The following is a 20,859-nucleotide window of genomic DNA, read 5'->3' as shown; positions in this document are numbered from 1 at the left end:
TGGACTGGGCAGCCAATGATACATTTACTTAATTATATTGCTGAAGATAATTCATGCAGTTTTATTTTACAGATCGATAAGAAATTGTTCTGAGAAGGAAGTTCTGTATATCTTGTTTGCCATCGGCAAGAAGGGGCTTGGCAGAATTAATTCTTCTGTTCTTTCTGTGAACAATCAGAGAGATACAGAAAAGATGTAGAAAGGTTTTGAAGCTCAGCTTTGGATAAGAACTCAGGATGAACAGACTCCAATTCTGGTTGCAGACAGCAACCCCTCAAGTATCTATTAAGCAGTTTGTCAGAAGATAATGCAGCAAAAGAGCATGATCTTTCTGACAAAGGTCTCTCAGACACAGTTACTGAGTTAATATTTGTCTTTACACCAGCTAAAGTGTAAGGGAGACACCTTCTGAACAAGGAAAAAGGCCAGATCATTAATGCAGTACTTTAGGATGGACACAAGCATGAAAACACAGTGACAGGACAATAACTATTATACACTTTAGATGCAACCAGCCCAATTCCTAAAGCACATCAAGTCTGCTATATCTGGAACATAAATGGGATGGCGCATCTACCCAAAGACTGTCCACCCTTTCTTCATATCTGTAGTCATGATTTGGAGATGCCAGTGTTGGACTGGGGTGTACAAAGTTAAAAATCACACAACACCAGGTTATAGTCCAACAGGTTTAATTGGAAGCACACTAGCTTTCGGAGCGACGCTCCTTCATCAGGTGGTAGTGGAGGGCTCAACCTTAACACACAACATTTATAGCAAAAAGTTACAGTGTGATGTAACTGAAATTATACATTGCAAAATTGATTGTCTGTTAAGCCTTTCATCTGTTAGAACAACGTGATAGTTTCACTTCTTTCATGTGTAAATCACAAAACCTATTTTTAAAAAGTTGCATTCTCGGGTTAGCTGTTAACAATGGGTGATAGCTTGACAATATGTTGAAAGTGTTAACCCCCTGTGTTCTCTGTCTATGCCATGATGTTTAGATTGATTCTAATCTAAAAAGTGAGATAACAGAGTTTTACATAAAGTCATGCAGTTTTTGAGCAAAGTACAATGTAACTCTGCAAGTACAAATTCACCCCACACTCACAACCCCCAACCCAGACAGACAGACACACACCCAATGCACACATATATTTTGTGGGGTAAATTAGTACTTGCAGGGTTACATTGTACTTTGCTCAAAAACTACATGAATTTATGTAGAACTCCGTTATCTCACTTTTTAGATTCGAATCAATCTAAACATCATGGCTTAGACAGAGAACACATGGGGCTAACACCTTCACCTCCCCCACTCCAACCTCTCCCCCTCACAACGCGCAGCCCTCCAATCCCTCTGCTCCAATCCCAACCTCACCATCAAGCCAGCGGATAAAGAGGACGCAGTGGTAGTCTGGCGCACTGACCTCTACACTGCTGAAGACAAACGCCAACTCGAGGACACCTCTTCCTACTGCCCCCTCGACCATGACCCACACCCCCCATCACCAAACCATCATCTCCCAGACCATACAGAACCTCATCACCTCAGGAGATCTCCCACCCCCAGCTTCCAACCTCATAGTCCGGGAACCCCACACTGCCCGGTTCTACCTCCTTCCCAAGATCCACAAGCCTGACCACCCTGGCCGACCCATTGTCTCAGCATGCTCCTGCCCCACTGAACTCATCTCTACCTACCTCGACACTGTCCTATCCCCCCTAGTCCAGGAACTCCCCACATACGTTCGAGACACCACCCACGCCCTCCACCTCTTCCAAGACTTCCGTTTCCCCGGCCCCCAATGCCTCATCTTCACCATGGATATCCAACCCCTCTACACCTCCATCCGCCATGACCAGGGCCTCCAAGCCCTCCGTTTTTTCCTCTCCCGACGTCCCCAACAATACCCTTCCACCGACATTCTCATTCGTTTGGCCGAACTGGTCCTCACCCTTAACAATTTCTCCTTTGAATCCTCCCACTTCCTCCAGACCAAAGGGGTAGCCATGGGCACCGTAATGGGCCTCAGCTATGCCTGTCTCTTTGTTGGCTACGTAGAGCAGTTGATCTTCCGTAATTACACCGGCACCACTCCCCACCTCTTCCTCCGCTACATTGATGACTGCATTGGTGCCACCTCATGCTCTCGCGAGGAGGTTGAGCAATTCATCAACTTCACCAACACATTCCACCCTGATCTTAAATTTACCTGGACCATCTCTGACACCTCCCTCCCCTTCCAGGACCTCTCCATCTCCATTAATGACGACTGACTTGACACTGACATTTTTTACAAACCCACTGACTCCCACAGCTACCTGGATTACACCTCTTCCCACCCTACCTCTTGCAAAAATGCGCCATCCCGTATTCCCAATTCCTCCACCTCCACCGTATCTGCTCCCAGGAGGACCAGTTCCACCATAGAACACACCAGATGGCCTCCTTCTTTAGAGACCGCAATTTCCCTTCCCACGTGGTTGAAGATGCCCTCCAACGCATCTCGTCCACATCCCGCATCTCCGCACTCAGACCCCACCCCTCCAACCGCAACAAGGACAGAACGCCCCTGGTGCTCACCTTCCACCCTACCAACCTTCGCATAAACCAAATGATCCGCCGACATTTCCGCCACCTCCAAAGAGACCCCACCACCAGGAATATATTTCCCTCCCCACTCCTTTCTGCCTTCCGCAAAGACCGTTCCCTCCGTGACTACCTGGTCAGGTCCACGCCCCCCTACAACCCACCCTCCCATCCTGGCACTTTCCCCTGCCACCGCAGGAACTGTAAAACCTGCGCCCACACCTCCTCCCTCACCTCTATCCAACGCCCTAAAGGAGCCTTCCACATCCATCAAAGTTTTACCTGCACATCCACTAATATCATTTATTGTATCCGTTGCTCCCGATGCGGTCTCCTCTACATTGGGGAGACTGGGCGCCTCCTAGCAGAGCGCTTTAGGGAACATCTCCGGGACACCCGCACCAATCAACCACACCGCTCCGTGGCCCAACATTTCAACTCCCCCTCCCACTCTGCCGAGGACATGGAGGTCCTGGGTCTCCTTCACCGCTGTTCCCTCACCACCAGACGCCTGGAGGAAGAACGCCTCATCTTCTGCCTTGGAACACTTCAACCCCAGGGCATCAATGTGGACTTCAACAGCTTCCTCATTTCCCCTTCCCCCACCTCACCATAGTTCCAAACTTCCAGCTCCGCACTGTCCCCATGACTTGTCCGGTTTTGTCCTACCTGCCTATCTCCTTTTCCACCTATCCACTCCACCCTCTCCTCCTTGACCTATCACCTTCATCTCCTCTCCCACTCACCCATTGTACTCTATGCTACTTTCTCCCCATCCCCATCCTCCTCTAGCTTATCTCTCCAGGCTTCAGGCTCTCTGCCTTTATTCCTGATGAAGGGCTTTTGCCCGAAACGTCGATTTCGAAGCTCCTTGGATGCTGCCTGAACTGCTGTGCTCTTCCAGCACCACTAATCTAGAACCTTCAACATACTGTCTAGCTACCACCATTGTTAACAGCTAACCCGAGAATGCAACTTTTTAAAAAAAGGTTTTGTGATTTTCACATGAAAGAAGTGAAACCATCACTGTATTCTAACAGATGAAAGGCTTAACAATCAATTTTTCAATGTATAATTTCAGTTACATCACACTAAATTTTTGCTATAAATGCTGTGTGTTAGGATCGAGCCCTCCACTCCCACCTGATGAAGGAGCAATGCTCCAAAAGCTAGTGTGCTTCCAATTAAACCTGTTGGACTATAACCTGGTGTGTGATTTTTAACTTCATACCTGTAAAGCACTTACCACCAAAGGACATTGGGCACACAAATGCAGGAAACTGACTTTCAAAGGCCAAGAAAGATACCCGAACCAAATACAGCTGCCCTTTTCCGAGTGGCAGCCAGTGAGTAGTGGAGTACAGCAGGGATCAGTGCTTCCACCCCAGCTCTTCACAACAATGTGGGGTTTAAATGTAACAGAGTCTGCTCTAATGCATCTTTTGTTGACACGAATTGGCTGCAACACGATTGGTGAATTGGGAATGCTGTTTCTAAACTGCAAATTTGTAAAATGTGTGTTGGCTATAATGCAGTTAGATCACCAACACTAAGTGTTACTTATATTGCATGAAGTTTGTAGAGTGTGGGGTTGCACAGGAATGGAACTATCGCATTATAGAAGGAATGACTGTATATCCAATTTTGCAGATGACACAAAGTTGGAGGGTGGGGATAACTGTGAGGAGGATGCAGAGATACACGGCCCGTGATCACAAACACGGCCAGTGAATAAAGATATGCTTTTACAGACACACACTTCCCGCATCCTCACACCCCCATCAGATACGGGGTGGCTGATCATGGATACACACAGGGCAGATGGACACTTGCATACAATCTATGTGCATTGTCACATGAGTAGGAATATCTACATAAATACCCCAACCCCCCTCTAATGTGTCGACATTATGACCCTATGTTGCATGCTTTCTCTTGCTCGCTCTCTCACGTTTCACACTCATATGTTAACAAGTAGAATGCACAAAAAACAAGCTGAAAACTATTAATTTCAAGGAGACTTTTAGCCAACATGCTGATCCTTGCCTCGAGGAGTTAACTGAAAATCTATTGGAAAACGTCCAAGTGTGTAACTGCTTGACATGTGAACACTGAACGGATCACATTACTGAGCTCCAGAGACCTGTCTGGTTTTTTGCCAAGTTTGAATGTAGAACCTCAGGCACTGGCTCCTCCTTTGGCCCACATGGCCTATAAATGCTCTCAGCATTTCGAACAGCCCTCTCTGATAATCGGTTTCAGCTTTAGATCATTGGCTGCACTGTCAAACTGTGCTCTCTTAAAGGCAGTGCAAGGGTTGATTCCCAAACTCACTGTAACAGTCCACTGTTGTCACAATGAGGGAAACCACCTCACTGCTGGCCCCACCACTGCACTTGGTTTCTCTCCTCTGAGAAGAGAATGAGGGATGGGATCAGCCTCAACTACTTCCTCTCCCCATTCCCAGGCTCCTCCACTGGGGAATGGGTGCACCTATCATTTCCATAGAAGGGTAAACACAAAATCCAGGGGAATCTTGTCAGGCTTGATGTGGAGCAGATGTGTTCTCCTATAGGAGTCAACAATGAAGGATTGTGCGATAGCCTCGTGGTATTATCACTAGGCTATTAAACCAGATATCCAAGTAATTCTCTGGGTTCAAATCCCACCATGGTAGGTGGTGGAATTCAGTTTAAATAACTGGAATTAACAGTATAATGATAATCAGAAAAACATTGTTGATTGTTGGAAAAACCCGTCTGGTTCACTCATGTCCTTCAGGCAAAGAAACTGCTGTTCTTACCCAATCTGGCCTGCATGTCACAGCAACATGGCTGGTTCTTAACTGCCCCCTGGGCAATTACAGACGGGCAATAAATGCTGACCCAGCCAGTGACGCCCACATCCCATGTTTCAATCAAATAAATTTCCCCTCAGAATCTTTGAAACTCTCTTTTTAAAAACGATGTTGGACGCAGAATCCTTCCTTCTTTTTGTGAAGCAAGGGGATAAAAGGTTATCGGGGGTAAATGGGAATATGGAGATTTGTGGTTACTGTCAAATCAGCCACAATCTTATGAAATGGTAAAGTGGATGAAGAGGCCGAATGGCCTATTCCTGTCATTGTGCTTTTGTTGATACGTAACACCTTTCCCATGGGCACGTCCAAAGCCAACCCTGTGGTGATGGGCTTGGCCATTGCTCTCGGTTAATTGTATCCAGTGGGATACAGGAGATTAGAATCATTGTGACTTGGTTTGAGGGGAGTGCAGGCCCATGGAGGAGCCCCTATCCCATGGCTGGGACAATGGTGGAGTGTGGTCACTGGATGTAAACTCTCGGGGTTGCTCCCAAGGTCTGCACACAGCTTCACAGCCACCACCATTCACTCACAGAGCCCATTCACAGGCAGAACGTAACTCCTAACCGAGAATACGGTGCACACATTAACAAGTTGAAAACACCACTGTACTCACTGCACACACACATGTCTGACAGCCGTCTGGGGAACTGACTGTTTGCCCGTGGTCTAAGGTGGCTCCGTCCAGTTCACAGCCTAAGAAAAGAGAGACGAAATTCACTCACAGGCTGTAGCCGTGTGAGGCATCATTGCTCATCTCCCACTAGCTTGCAATGAGAGGCAAGTGCTGTTACATTCCCTGGGAACAGATGCACATGTGAAGGAGAGCAGAAAGGTCCATCTTCCCAAAACACTGCCAAGAAGGCCAGGAAAGTCAAGTGGCAGGGATCAGATGGCACTGGGATGAAAACATTGTGAGAGGATAGGCAACTGAGCAAGTTGGCAGGTGGGGAGACTGGACTGGAATGCGGGGGGTAGGGAGCAAGTCTGTAGGGGAGGGTTGTAGGACATCCCACAGTCTGAGCTTCAGGTAGATTGAATAAACGAAAGGGAAAGAATCTGCATTTTAACACGGGAGGCTGCAGCAAAGGAGGTTGGGGGTTTGAGATCAGGGCATGATTGGAGATTAACTGGGGAGTGGGTGGTGGGTTTAGGCAGCGAGGAGTTTGGAGTTTACGGGAATTAGGATTGGAGTTGCCAGGGTGGGAGGGCGGAGTATTATGGAGCAGAGGGTGCAACACACTGAAACGTGTTTAATAGCTGTCTCTATTTTCACATGGTAATGGCCTCCTTCCTGTCACAGTTTAGATTGGTTGCTGTGTATGTTCACTGCTGTTATCTTCCTGTTTGGGTCATCATGTCAGTGTGCCTGTGCTCAGATAGTTGTTCTGGTTCACAACAGGATCTGTTTCTCAAAGCAGACTTAGTCTCAGCTGTATTCAATGGCTCTCTCACCTGGACATCTCGGGCAGCAATGCCCAGGCATCTGGACCGGGTTTGAACACAACAATGGCTGGCATTGGAGAGGGACACATCTCACCAGGTTATTCTGTAACAAGAGGAATGGAAAACCTGTAAACAAGTTATGAAAATTCAAAAGTATCAGTGATTAGAAACTGCTCATGAATTCAGAGAAAAACTCAAATTAACCAGATCAGGTGACCAGGGTAGAGGTAGCAATACCCTGGGTCCAAGATTCTAAACAACCAAACGCCAAACATCGCAAGCAATTGTGGCTTCAGTGAGTGAAGGCAAAGTAAGCAGAAGCAGAGCTGCCTGTGACCTTTAGGTACATGGTCATAAGTAATACCACAATTCCCAGAAAGAGACTTAAATTTAACTAAGAGATTTGAATTCCGAGCAAGCAACTGAAAAGCATTACACAAGATTTCTAGTTTTAATTTTTACCGTAACAAGCCAACTGTTTAAAAATCACACAACACCAGATTATAGTCCAACAGGTTTAATTGGAAGCACACTAGCTTTCGGAGCGACGTTCCTTCATCAGGTGATTGTGGAGGGCTCAAATCTAAGGCACAGAATTTATAGCAAAAATTTACAGTGTGCCTTAGATTTGTGCCCTCCACAATCACCTGATGAAGGAGCGTCGCTCCGAAAGCTAGAGCGCTTCCAATTAAACCTGTTGGACTATAACCTGGTGTTGTGTGATTTTTAACTTTGTACACCCCAGTCCAACACCGGCATCTCCAAATCAAGCCAACTGAAGTTATCGTGACCTAAACACTTAATAAGTAAAGAATGCACTAAAATACAGAAACAATTTCCCTTCTAACTTCTTAACACAATTGGAAACTCCATGTCACAGCTATACTTTACATTCAACTCTCTGCATTACTCCAATTTTCACAAGATCCTGTTCAATCTTACTTCCAATGTGTTTACTTCTCTCCATTCCAACAATCCATAATGCTGAGTGACCTTCTCTCAATTTCTTGAAGAGTGGTCAGCATGGACGAGTTGGACCAAAGGGTCTGTTTCCATGCTGTACATCTCTATGACTCTAAGTCCAGGACCGAATATCGATTGTGAGGAAGTGTGGTTCTTGGACCGGAGACCATCTTTCCTCCCACATTTCTGCTTGGTAACTCACACAGAACTCCCAACCTTATTCTCTCTGTGGACCACATGGCTACATCTGAGCTTCCCTCTCTTTACTGCCCTAAACCGGAGATTGGAAGACTAGGCACAGCCAGCACAAGCTGCTCACGCCTTTGTTTTTGTTGGGAACTTTTTATACTTTGCTTCCCATAAGTCTCACCCTGTTTCCATAGTAACCAAACGACCGAGGCCTGGCATCAGGCAGTATTGGAAATACAGCACATGACTATCTTCACTACTCTATTTTACCCAGAATTAAACAGTTCCAAAATATAATCATTTAATAAAACAATATACTCTTAACAGTGTATAAACATACTCTCCAATCTATAACAACAGAAAACTTACCACACACGAACAGTTCATACAGGGGTTAACAGTGGATGAGAAAATGTCTCCATTCATATACTGCTTTCCTTCATATTCACAGCCTGAACCAAACAGAGAACAGGGTCAATCACATAGACACCAGCCAGGGTTCAGAGTCAGTCATATACACACCAGCCAGGGTACAGAGTCAGTCAGTCATATACACACCAGCCGTGGTACAGAGTCGGAGTCAGTCATATACATACCAGCCAGGGTACAGAGGCGGAGTCAGTCAGTCATATACACACCAGCCAGGGTTCAGAGTCCGAGTCAGTCAGTCATATAGACACCAGCCAGGGTACAGAGTCAGTCAGTCATATACACACCAGCCAGGGTACAGAGTCAGAGTCTGTCATATACACACCAGCCAGGGTACAGAGGCGGAGTCAGTCAGTCATATACACACCAGCCAGGGTACAGAGTCAGTCAGTCAGTCAGTCAGTCAGTCATATACACACCAGCCAGGGTACAGAGTCAGTCAGTCAGTCAGTCAGTCATATAGACACCAGCCAGGGTACAGAGTCAGTCAGTCAGTCAGTCAGTCAGTCAATCAGTCAGTCATATAGACACCAGCCTGGGTACAGAGTTAGTCAGTCATATAGACATCAGCCTGGGTACAGAGTCAGAGTCAGTCAGTCAGTCATATATACACCAGCCAGGGTACAGAGTCAGTCAGTCAGTCATATACACACCAGCCAGTCATATACACACCAGCCAGGGTACAGAGTCAGTCAGACATATACACACCAGCCAGGGTACAGATCCTGTCTTCAGGATATTTGGTGAGGAAATGCAGAGGGAAATCCAACTTCCTTAGTTACTTAGTTCGAAAGCACCAAAACTCTTCAATGAACAATTGAGATATTTGAAGATAAAGCACATCAGAGTCCTGCTCTTTAGTGACTCCCTGGCTGGATCTGTTACATAAGTCGTCGTTAAGCCCCTTACACTGTGGCTAGATCCCAGCTTTGAGATGATTCAGCAGGAAGTTATTGAGACGATATTAAGGGGCCCTATGTGGTACAGTGGTAGTGTCACCAATTCTAAGACAGGAGAGCTGGGTTCAAGTCCTACAAGCTCCAGGTGTTTGTAATGACATCCCTGAGCAGGTTGATTAGAAAACAACAAAAAAAGAGACAATGTTGACTTCAGCAGTTAGGAACCAGCCAGATCAATCACAATGAGGTTTGGACTGGATCAGACTGAGTGAGGAGACTCTCTGCTGTCACCATGTATTGTCCTGGCTAGAAGCTGACAGGAGGCCCATGGGGAGGATCTACAGGGTCCAGTCTTTGCAGCAGCAATGTTTAGCCCGGGTCAATACCTTACCAAAAGTAACACAGTGCGAAACTGAAACGTGCAGCTCAGTGCAGCAATGGTCAGTGAAAGCTGTGGAAATGCAGGACCTAACAGCATTCCGGAACATACCATGGAGAGCAACAAACAGCTCACACACCAAAACAACTACAGCGAACACTGGAATGGAGCTCAATGCTGGATCTTCACAGGCCAGGGGACGAGTGAGGCCGGTGTGGAGTTACCCGGATATGAGTAACGACCAGTATGGAGTTAGCCGGATACGAGGGAGGGTCAGTGTGGAGTTACCCGGATACGAGTGACGGCCGGTACGGAGTTACCCGGATACGAGGGAGGGCCGGTGTGGAGTTACTCGGATACGAGGGAGGGTCAGTGTGGAGTTACCCGGATATGAGTAACGACCGGTATGGAGTTACCCGGATACGAGGGAGGGTCAGTGTGGAGTTACCCGGATACGAGTGACGGCCGGTACGGAGTTACCCGGATACGAGGGAGGGCCGGTGTGGAGTTACTCGGATACGAGGGAGGGTCAGTGTGGAGTTACCCGGATAGGAGGGAGGGCCGGTGTGGAGTTACCCGGATAGGAGGGAGGGTCAGTGTGGAGTTACCCGGATAGGAGGGAGGGCCGGTGTGGAGTTACTCGGGTACGAGGGAGGGTCAGTGTGGAGTTACCCGGATAGGAGGGAGGGCCGGTGTGGAGTTACTCGGGTACGAGGGAGGGTCAGTGTGGAGTTACCCGGATAGGAGGGAGGGCCGGTGTGGAGTTACTCGGGTACGAGGGAGGGCCGGTGTGGAGTTACCCGGATAGGAGGGAGGGTCAGTGTGGAGTTACCCGGATAGGAGGGAGGGTCAGTGTGGAGTTACCCGGATAGGAGGGAGGGCCGGTGTGGAGTTACTCGGGTACGAGGGAGGGTCAGTGTGGAGTTACCCGGATAGGAGGGAGGGCCGGTGTGGAGTTACTCGGGTACGAGGGAGGGTCAGTGTGGAGTTACCCGGATATGAGTAACGACCGGTATGGAGTTACCCGGATACGAGGGAGGGCCGGTGTGGAGTTACTCGGATACGAGGGAGGGCCGGTGTGGAGTTACTCGGGTACGAGGGAGGGTCAGTGTGGAGTTACTCGGATACGAGGGAGGGTCGGTGTGGAGTTACCCGGATACGAGGGAGGGTCGGTGTGGAGTTACTCGGGTACGAGGGAGGGTCGGTGTGGAGTTACCTGGATACGAGGGAGGGTCGGTGTGGAGTTACCCGGATACGAGGGAGGGCCGGTGTGGAGTTACTCGGATACGAGGGAGGGTCGGTGTGGAGTTACTCGGGTACGAGGGAGGGTCAGTGTGGAGTTACTCGGATACGAGGGAGGGTCGGTGTGGAGTTACTCGGGTACGAGGGAGGGTCGGTGTGGAGTTACCCGGATACGAGGGAGGGTCGGTGTGGAGTTACCCGGATACGAGGGAGGGTCGGTGTGGAGTTACTCGGGTACGAGGGAGGGTCAGTGTGGAGTTACTCGGATACGAGGGAGGGCCGGTGTGGAGTTACTCGGGTACGAGGGAGGGTCGGTGTGGAGTTACCCGGATACGAGGGAGGGTCGGTGTGGAGTTACCCGGATACGAGGGAGGGCCGGTGTGGAGTTACTCGGATACGAGGGAGGGTCGGTGTGGAGTTACTCGGGTACGAGGGAGGGTCAGTGTGGAGTTACTCGGATACGAGGGAGGGTCGGTGTGGAGTTACTCGGGTACGAGGGAGGGTCGGTGTGGAGTTACCCGGATACGAGGGAGGGTCGGTGTGGAGTTACCCGGATACGAGGGAGGGTCGGTGTGGAGTTACTCGGGTACGAGGGAGGGTCAGTGTGGAGTTACTCGGATACGAGGGAGGGCCGGTGTGGAGTTACCCGGATACGAGGGAGGGCCGGTGTGGAGTTACTCGGGTACGAGGGAGGGTCGGTGTGGAGTTATCCGGATACGAGGGAGGGCCGGTGTGGAGTTACTCGGGTACGAGGGAGGGTCGGTGTGGAGTTATCCGGATACGAGGGAGGGTCGGTGTGGAGTTACCTGGATACGAGGGAGGGTCAGTGTGGAGTTACCTGGATACGAGGGAGGGCCGGTGTGGGGTTACCCGGATACAAGGGAGGGTGGGGTTACCCGGATACAAGGGAGGGCCAGTGTGCAGTTACCCGGATGCGAGGGAGGGTCGGTGTGGAGTTACCAGGATACGATTGAGGGCCAGTGTGGAGTTACCAAGATACAAGGGAGGGTCGGTGTGGAGTTACCCGGATACGAGGGACGGCCAGTGTAGAGTTACCTGGATACAAGGGACGGCCAGTGTGGAGTTACCCAGATACAGGGAGGGTCGGTGTGGAGTTACCCGGATACGAGGGAGGGTCGGTGTGGAGTTACCCGGATACGAGTGACGGCCGGTGTGGAGTTACCTGGATATGAGGGATGGCCGGTGTGGACAGACAAGTGGTATACCCCTGCCCTCGCACACCCATACAACTGGCACACACCCCTCCCTCACACACCTTACCCGAACGCTTGTGATGGTTGGTGTGGCGTTACCCAGGTACGAGGGATGGCTGGTGTGGAGTTACCTGTATGTAGTGTGTGAATGGGTGTCTGACATTACCTGGCCGACAGATGGCGCAGCACTCCCCAGCTGGTATGTACTGGTCCAAACAGGTGAGTTGAGGGCAGGCGACCTCCTGGCAGTGGACATTTCCATTCTGCAGAAAGACAAATCGCTTAACATATCTTTCACTGGTTTCACCAGTAGGTGTGTTGTGTAGGATATTCAGATTCTTCCATTAGAACAGGCCATAAGACCAAGTTCAATCTCGACATCACTGTTCGACACTCTGCACTCTGCCCTCAGCACTCTGCAGTGATCCCTCAGCACTCAACCCAACAGTGAAATAAACTCTCAGTATTACAGTTCTAGTATTGCAGCCTTCCCCAGCATTGATACTCCAACAGGACATGGTCAGTACTGCTCCCTGTTGCTTCAGTACTGAACCTGACAGTACGGCATTCCCTGCTTAGGAAGCAATGTTTTATCAATAATGAACCAGTGGCAGAGCTCCTGCAGTTTATACTGGCAGTGTAACACTCCCTTTCAATGTCACCTCTAAAAGTACAGCAGATGCTCAGTACATCCCGTCTGACAACAGAGGGATCCCTCAATGTGTCCCTCTGACAGGGCAGGGCTCTCTCGGTATATCAAGTCTAACAGAATAGAGTTCCCTCAGTTACAGAAAGTTCACAACCATACAACTGGATACCCCTGCTCTCGCACTCCCATACAACCGGTATACCCCTGCTCTTGCACACCCATACAACCGGTATACCCCTGCCCTTGCACACCCATACAACCGGCATACCCCTGCCCTTGCACACCCATACAACCGGCATACCCCTGCTCTAGCACACCCACACAACTGACACACACCCCCATCTCCACACAACTGACACACACCCCCATCTCCACACACCCACACACACCCCCATCCCCACACACCCACACACCCCCATCCCCACACACCCACACACCCCCATCCCCACACACCCCCATCCCCACACACCCCCATCCCCACACACCCACACACCCCCATCCCCACCCACCCACACACCCCCATCCCCACCCACCCACACACCCCCATCCCCACACACCCACACAACTGACACAACCCCATCCCCACACCCCCACACAACTGACACACACCCCCATCCCCACACAACTGACACACACCCCCATCCCCACACACCCACACAACTGACACACACCCCCACACAACTGACACACCCCCATCCCCACACACCCACACAACTGACACACACCCCCATCCCCACACACCCACACAACTGGCACATCCCTCCCCCAACCCATCCAGTATACACACCCCTTCCTCCCACAACTCATACAACTGGAGAAAAACACACCCTAATTGCACATTAAGGATAAAAATATTTATTTTGAGAGCTGTTCTTGAGATTTTCTCCAGGACTATTTTTGGTTTCAGGATTACGGTGGTATCTCTCACTAACTTTACACAGAGGTGCAGTCACACAGTGATAATACCTTTAGTGTGTGTATTGATGTGTGGGGTATTTAGACTGTCACAGATATGGAATTAGAATAATTAATTGATATCTTCAGGAATTATATAGATTCCATTAAACTCACAGCCACAGCATACAAGGAAAGCATTCATTTCTTCGATACGGCAATAGTTAACGGATTAAGTTCGGCATAGATTAGTTGGACTGAAGGATCGGTTTCCGTGCTGTCTGACTCTGACTCCATGACAAGACAATAGGCATACATTAAACTGCAGTTCTTTAATATAGTAGCTGACACACACGAATACACGACAAAACATTGTCCTTATAACACCGTCTGCATACTGGCCAGATCTCAGCTCATCCATTTGCATTGAACATGCGCAGAGCTAGAAGATTTTAACCAGTTATTGTATCACAGATCTCAATTTCATCTGTCTGTTTAACAATTGACAGGGTTTTAAATTAGATTCCATACAGTGTGAAAACAGGCCCTTCGGCCCAACTAGTCCACATCGACCCTCCGAAGAGTAACCCACCCAGACCCATTTCCCTCTAATGCACCTAACACTATGGGCAATTTAGCCATGGCCAATTCACCTGACTTGCACATCTTCGGACTGTGGGAGGAAACCGGAGCATCCGGAGGAAACCCACACAGACACGGGGAGAATGTGCAAACTCCACACAGACAGTCACCCAAGGCTGGAATCAAACCTGGGACCCTGGTGCTGTGAGGCAGCGGTGCTAACCACTGAGCCTCCATGCAACTCCCGAGTTCATTCATTGCAATATAATCCACATTTTCCCATATCACTGTGCTTCAATTTATGCAGCTTGCAGCTAGAGATTCTGAATCCATTTTCAAGAAATTCATTATTTTGGCAATTTCAGGTTTTCACAGTGGCTGGAGTTTACCTTGATTGACTGGTTTAAAGCTGTTCTCTCTCCTTTACAGTCTTGCTCTACCATCAAGGCCCCTTGCCCCACCCAAACCCACAGCCTCTTTCTCAGTCACCTATCTTGCAGATTCTATTCTCTGAATTCAGTCAGAGATGGGAGTTTTGCTGGCTGTGGCAGCATCGATTGCCCATTGTTAATCGGATTTGAGGAGGAGGTTTGGAGCTGTCTTCCTGCCGTACTGTCTTCACGGAGTAATCCTGTGCATGAATGGTCACGGTAGAGTAAACCAGGCCATGAGGCTGCACATTTCCTGAGTACAATGCTGCTGCAACTGCTGTTTTTTATGTAATTTCAGTTCGAGATTGCTACTTTTATTTCCATTCTATCCCATATAGTACAAAGATAGTACCATACAACACAATGCTGGGGATCCTCAATGTGAAGATGGGACTTAGTCTCCAGGAAGACTGTGTGGTGGTTAATCCTCTGGATGCTGTCTTGGGCAGATGCACGTGCAGCAGGCAGATTGGGGAGGCTGAGGCCAGGTATAATTTTCCATCTTGATGCTTCCTTCATTACTGAACTCTGACTTTGAAACCTTTTTCAAACCCCCCCCTGCGCCTGTCCCACTTTTGCAAATTCCTTTTCCCAGCCCTTTGTAGTATCCTTCATACCCCCTTGCAGCACCCTTCACCCCTCACCCCACATCCTCCTCCTCCTTCACCCCACACCCTGCTCCTCCTTCACCCCGCCTCCTCTTCCCAGTCTCCTTCCTGCTCCCTCTCACAGCCCTACGTCCCTTCAAGGCTGAAACAACTTTCAGCCACTCATTCCCAGCTGCCACTTTCCATCCCAAGTGCTCCTCATCCAATCACACATTGTTGCTCTCCTCGTGTTGTCGTTGATAGGTTCAATAGCGCATATAGCAGTGGCAAGGACAGGAGGGAAACAACCGGTGATTGGAGGAGGAGCTCCTCACAGATTCTGTTCACCCACTCTATGATTGGTTACTCAATTATTTTGGGAGTGATCGGTTTGGGGTGGGGGAGAAGTGGAAATTGTCTACTGAGCCTATGTATTGTGGGCACTGTTGTACATACTCACTATACTGTGAACCCACCCACCCACCACACCACCCTCAGCCTGTGCACACTTCTCAGTCTGTAAACACCCACAACATCCAGTAAACACCCACTACAAACGGTGTGCTCTCCATATATATTCCTCACACACACACCACACTCTGTACACACCGACCTTGCACAAGCACTTAGAGTCATAGAGATGTACAGCGCGGAAACACACCCTTCAGTCCAACTCGTCGATGTTGACCAGATATCCCAATCTAATCTAGTTCCATTGGCCAGCACTTAGGCCATATTTCTCTGAATCCTGCCTTTTATTATACCTGCAATCCAAATCAAATTCCAGTCAGTTTAACATTGTGCCTTTTAAATGTTGCAATTGTACCAGCCTCAACCACTTTGTCTGGCAGCTCATTCCATAAACGTACCACCCTCTGCATGAAAAAGGTGCCCCTTCAGCCCCTTTTATTTATTTCCCCTCTCACCCTAAACCTATGCCCTCTAGTTCTGGACTCCCCCAGCCCAGGGAAAAGACTCTGTCTATTTATCCTATCCATGCCCTTTATGATTTTATAAACCACTATAAGGTCACCCCTCAGCCCAGGGAAAACAGCCCCAGCCTATTCAACCTCTTCCTGTAGCTCAAATCCTCCAACCCTGGCAACATCCTTGTAACCCGTTCAAGTTTCAGAACATCCTTCCGAATAGAAAGGAGACCAGAATTACAAACAATGGTGCAATAATCTTAGTAACTCAGGCCATTCCACAGTTTGTGTCCATTGTACAGACACCTGCTGCGTTTGGAGAGACATTTGCTTCGTGGGGTGATGGAGTGCTGGCAGTGAACAAGTCTAAAGGTCTCTGTGCTATACCCGACTTGGCCATCCTACAGTGCAGACTGAGAGAGAACATTAGTGTTCAGATCTCCGCTGATGTTTGCCAGACAAATCAGATCCTAGAGCCTGATGTGATTTTCACAAGAAGGTGCCAAAGTACTATTAGCAAAAGACATTTACTTTATTACACAAGAGAAAAACAGCCACAAAAGACAATTTGGGAAAATCGCATCCTAAATATCAAGAAGATTCAGCCCTTTTCCAGAGGAATGTCCTTTACAGACATTCAATGTCAGTGTCCTATTGATATTCTTTGATCACTCAACAAAGAGGCCACATGCAATTCTGTTTTGGCTAATTTCTGCATTTTCACAAGATACAACTCAATCAGTATTGAGTACAGGAGTTGGGAGGTCATGTTGCGGCTGTACAGGACATTGGTTAGGCCGCTGTTGGAATCTTGCGTGCAATTCTGGTCTCCTTCCTATTGGAAAGATGTTGTGAAACTTGAAATGGTTCAGAAAAGATTTACAAAGATGTTGCTAGGGTTGAAAAATTTGAGCTCTGAGGAGAGGCTGAACAGGCTGGTGCTGTTTTCCCTGGAGCATCGGAGGCTGAGGGGTGACAAAATTATGAGGGGCACGAACAGGGTAAATAGAAAAAGCTTGTTTCAAAGATCAGATTTACACTGTCCTGCAGCGAGCATGATCTAACCTATTCCTGTCTTGTACAGAAAACATGTCAATCTTTGACTTGTTCGAGGGAGTATCCGGACCCTTGACCTGTCACAGATACTGACGGTCGCTGACCCTGTTCTCGTGAATACTGTTCATTACAATCCATGATAAGTGAAGGGTCTTCTAGAACCATTTGTCAATTTCTGATGAAGTTGAAGACACGTGGGTGGGAGTCACAACCATCCTGTCAGGGCTGGTGCCTCAGCTGAACGGGAGCAGCCAGCTGCTTATAGGAGAAGAAGCTGGCCACTCCCCCACTTTGGACAAGGGGTAAGAAGGCTTCTGTCACATTCCAGTGTGAGCATAGGCTGTGGTTGCAGTTTACTGCGGACGCTGTAACCCCAGACAACAGCGGAGTTTTGGCAGAGCTCTGCTTAAACACTGCAACAAGAGCTCTGGCTTTTCTGTGCAGGAGCTCAGGGTATACATTAGGATTGGCTGGAAGACCAAGGCTACAGTTGTGTGGTGAGTGATAGCTGACTAGTTTTAGGTTAAAGTTCAGCTGCTCATTTCCCTGGTGTTGAGGATTCCAAAGACAACCTGATAATTTTGTCACGGATGATATTTTGGTCTCTGCTAAATTCCCTTCACATTTCCTTCTTATAGTTGTCTTGAGACAAGACTCTTCAAATATTTGGGATCCCATCATTAACATTACTGCTGTTTTGTGAAACACTCTTGAATTTCAAATCAAACCCATAAGTCCCTCACTCTCCACAAGCACAGCATTAGATTGAAGTGGACTCTGCCAAACAAGACCAGGAACCCAGTGTGACAAACTTATCCACAACATCGGGCGCGGTCACCTTTTCCCCATTTAAGACTTCATTCACATTTCGTAAACTCTGATGGGAATGCTGTTGTACGTCAGAGTTATCCTACCTTACAGGAGCACTGTGTACAGGCATTGACCTTCCAGCTCTCATTGTGAGTTCTTCCATCCGCACAGCCTGCCAGGGAAATCCACAAACCAGGTTATTAACCGAAGGACATGGGCACAGTGGGCAACAGTGAGAGGCATTCACAGAATGGAGGGACTGTCCTGTGGGCAAAGGCTAAACAGGTTGGGACTCCACTCACTGGAGATTAGAGGAATGAGAGGTGATCTCGTTGATACAAAGGATTCTCTAGGGGCTTGACAGGGTAAATGCTGAGAGGGTCGAGGTGTTCACAGGATAGTCTCAGTCTAAAGTGGTACTAATTTACAGCTGAAATGAGGAGGAATTTCTTCTCTCAGAGGGTTGAGTGTCTGTGGAAATCTTTACCACAAAGAGCTGTGGGGTCAGAGTTCTTGTGTATATTTAAGGTTGAGATCGAGAGAATCTGGGTTAGTAGGGGAATGAAGGGTGATGGGGATCTGGGAGATAATGGATGTGATGAATAGATGGCACAGTGGCTTGATGGTTAGCACTGCTGCCTCACAGCACCAGGAACCCAGGTTCGATTCCAGCCTCGGGCGATTGTCCGTGTACATTTCGTATGTTCTCGCAGTGTCTGCGTGGGTTTCCTGCTTCCACAGTTGAAAGTGTGCAGGTTAGGTGGATTGCCAATACTAAATTGCCCATGGTGTTCAGGGATGTGTAGGTTACATGGGTTAATGCAGGGTCTTGGGGATATGGTGGGATGCTCTTCGGAGTGTTGGGTCAATGGGCCGGGTGGCTATGAACAAAATGAATTCTGGAATAGGCTCTAGGGATGCACACAAATTAACCAAACCACAAGTATTTCAGCTCTGAATAACTCAAATCACTGAAAAATGCAAATTACGAAGCTTTCTCATGATACAAAAAAAAAAGCTACCAGGTAACCACTACATAGGACATTTTACGACGTTAAACATGCTATATACATACTAAGATGATTTATTCCATATAATCAGACAAACAAAAACTGACATCAAACCAAGGAATGCAGCATTTGGATCTGTGACCAAAAGTACCCATCCCCACATTGCCCCACTGGGTCCCTCACTCCTCCATTCTCCCAGGAACAAATCTGTCCCTGGTGTGCACCTCACATAAACTGAGAGGAAGGATGGTGAATTGCTGCTTCAGCAGGGCTGTGGTTCAAATCCGAGATTTATTTTTCTGTGACATCTACAGAAAGCCTTGGCCAAGCACGAGACACCCGAGCTGCCTGGCGGAGTTTGTCCATGCCAACATCGGGGAGCTCATAAACTGCATGTTTCTAATCAGAACCCCACCCCCTCATTACTCAGCTGACAGGAGGAACGTCCAACTCTGTGACTGATACAGGCAAATATTTCAATCAGCAAGAGGTCAAAGAGTCAGGAAGCCATGCCAAAGTGAGTGGAGAGTTAACTGTTCAGGGAAGGAGATTGTCAAAGGGGTCCGAAAGGAATAAGAAAGAAAGGATTGAGGAAATAATGGGTAAGTGGCGATTCAGAAAGAGGAAGAATCATGCAAGGACCGAATAAATCGAGTTGGTGGATGGATGTAGTATAATGATGGCGATGTCGGTGAATTGAGTGCTGATTGAATCGGTCAGCTAGCACAGGGTTAACCAGTGAATGGGACTTGATCCCAGTTTGGACTCGGGAAGGATTGAAAGGGCTGGAACTTCTGATGGGTGGAAGTTGTACATCCAGCCAGGAAGGCATTGGGACACTCAGGCCCAGAGCTAACACAGAAACAGATGAGTGGTTTAGCAGTAGACATGTGCAAGAAAGAAATGGAGTGATGATACAGATGTGGAAGCAGCGGTTTTGGTGATGATAAGGATATGGTAGCAAAACAGAACATTGATGGTGCAAAAGCTCTGGTTGAGACCAAACTAGAGGTCCTGATGTGGAATGGAGTTTGTGATTTATAAGGGACATAGACCCACATACCCTGCCTCATCAACCAGGCTGAATGTACCAGCATACCTAAAATATTGCTTTTTAGAATTAGAATCCCTGTTGTGTTGAAACAGGCCCTTTGGCCCAACAAGTCCACACCGACCCTCCAAAGAGTATCCCACCCTGACCCATTGCACTACATGTACCCCTGAGTCATGCACCTAGCCTACACATCCCTGAACACCATTTAGAAGGGCCAATTCACCTGACCTGCACATCTTTGGATTGTGGGAGGAAACTGGAGCACCCGGAGGAAACCCATGAAGACAGAAGGGAGAATGTGCAAGCTCCACACAGACAGTTGCCCAACGCTGGAATCGAACCCAGGTTCCTGGTGCAGTGAAGCAACAGTGCTAACCACTGAGCCACCTTGCTGCCCCTACTGAGGTTGTAGCCCACAGAAACACAGAACAGCACACCAAAAAGTGGAAACTGTGTGCAACAGATAGAGCTAAACATTCCCACAACCAACGGATCAGATCTAAACTCTGCAGTCCGGCCACATCTCATTGTGAATGATAGTCAACAAAAAAACTCAGTGGAGGAGGCAGCTTCACAAATAGCTCCATCCTTAATGATGGAAGAGACCAGCACAACAATGTAAAAGATAAGGCTGAAATATTCG

The 20,859-nt window shown here is 48.3% G+C and overlaps 1 protein-coding gene across 1 annotated transcript in view; it reads right to left on the bottom strand.

Moving 5' to 3' along the window:
- kcp (kielin cysteine rich BMP regulator) overlaps window positions 1-20,859 on the bottom strand; it is a 151,640-nt gene that overhangs the window by 67,372 nt on the left and 63,409 nt on the right. The window contains exons 12-16 of the mRNA XM_087999293.1: window positions 18,257-18,324; window positions 12,384-12,480; window positions 8,424-8,506; window positions 6,912-7,005; window positions 6,073-6,152 (exon numbers count right to left, since the gene is read on the bottom strand). Of these exons, the coding sequence (XP_087855419.1) occupies window positions 6,073-6,152; window positions 6,912-7,005; window positions 8,424-8,506; window positions 12,384-12,480; window positions 18,257-18,324 (422 nt within the window). The remainder of the gene's footprint in view (window positions 1-6,072; window positions 6,153-6,911; window positions 7,006-8,423; window positions 8,507-12,383; window positions 12,481-18,256; window positions 18,325-20,859) is intronic.

The sequence above is a fragment of the Chiloscyllium plagiosum genome, unplaced genomic scaffold (genome assembly GCF_037043375.1).
Source record: "Chiloscyllium plagiosum isolate Xiang-an unplaced genomic scaffold, Cpla_swu_hap1 HiC_scaffold_23, whole genome shotgun sequence".
In the NCBI taxonomy this organism is placed as follows: Eukaryota; Metazoa; Chordata; class Chondrichthyes; order Orectolobiformes; family Hemiscylliidae; genus Chiloscyllium; species Chiloscyllium plagiosum.
This window is presented reverse-complemented; position numbering and strand designations above follow the sequence as displayed.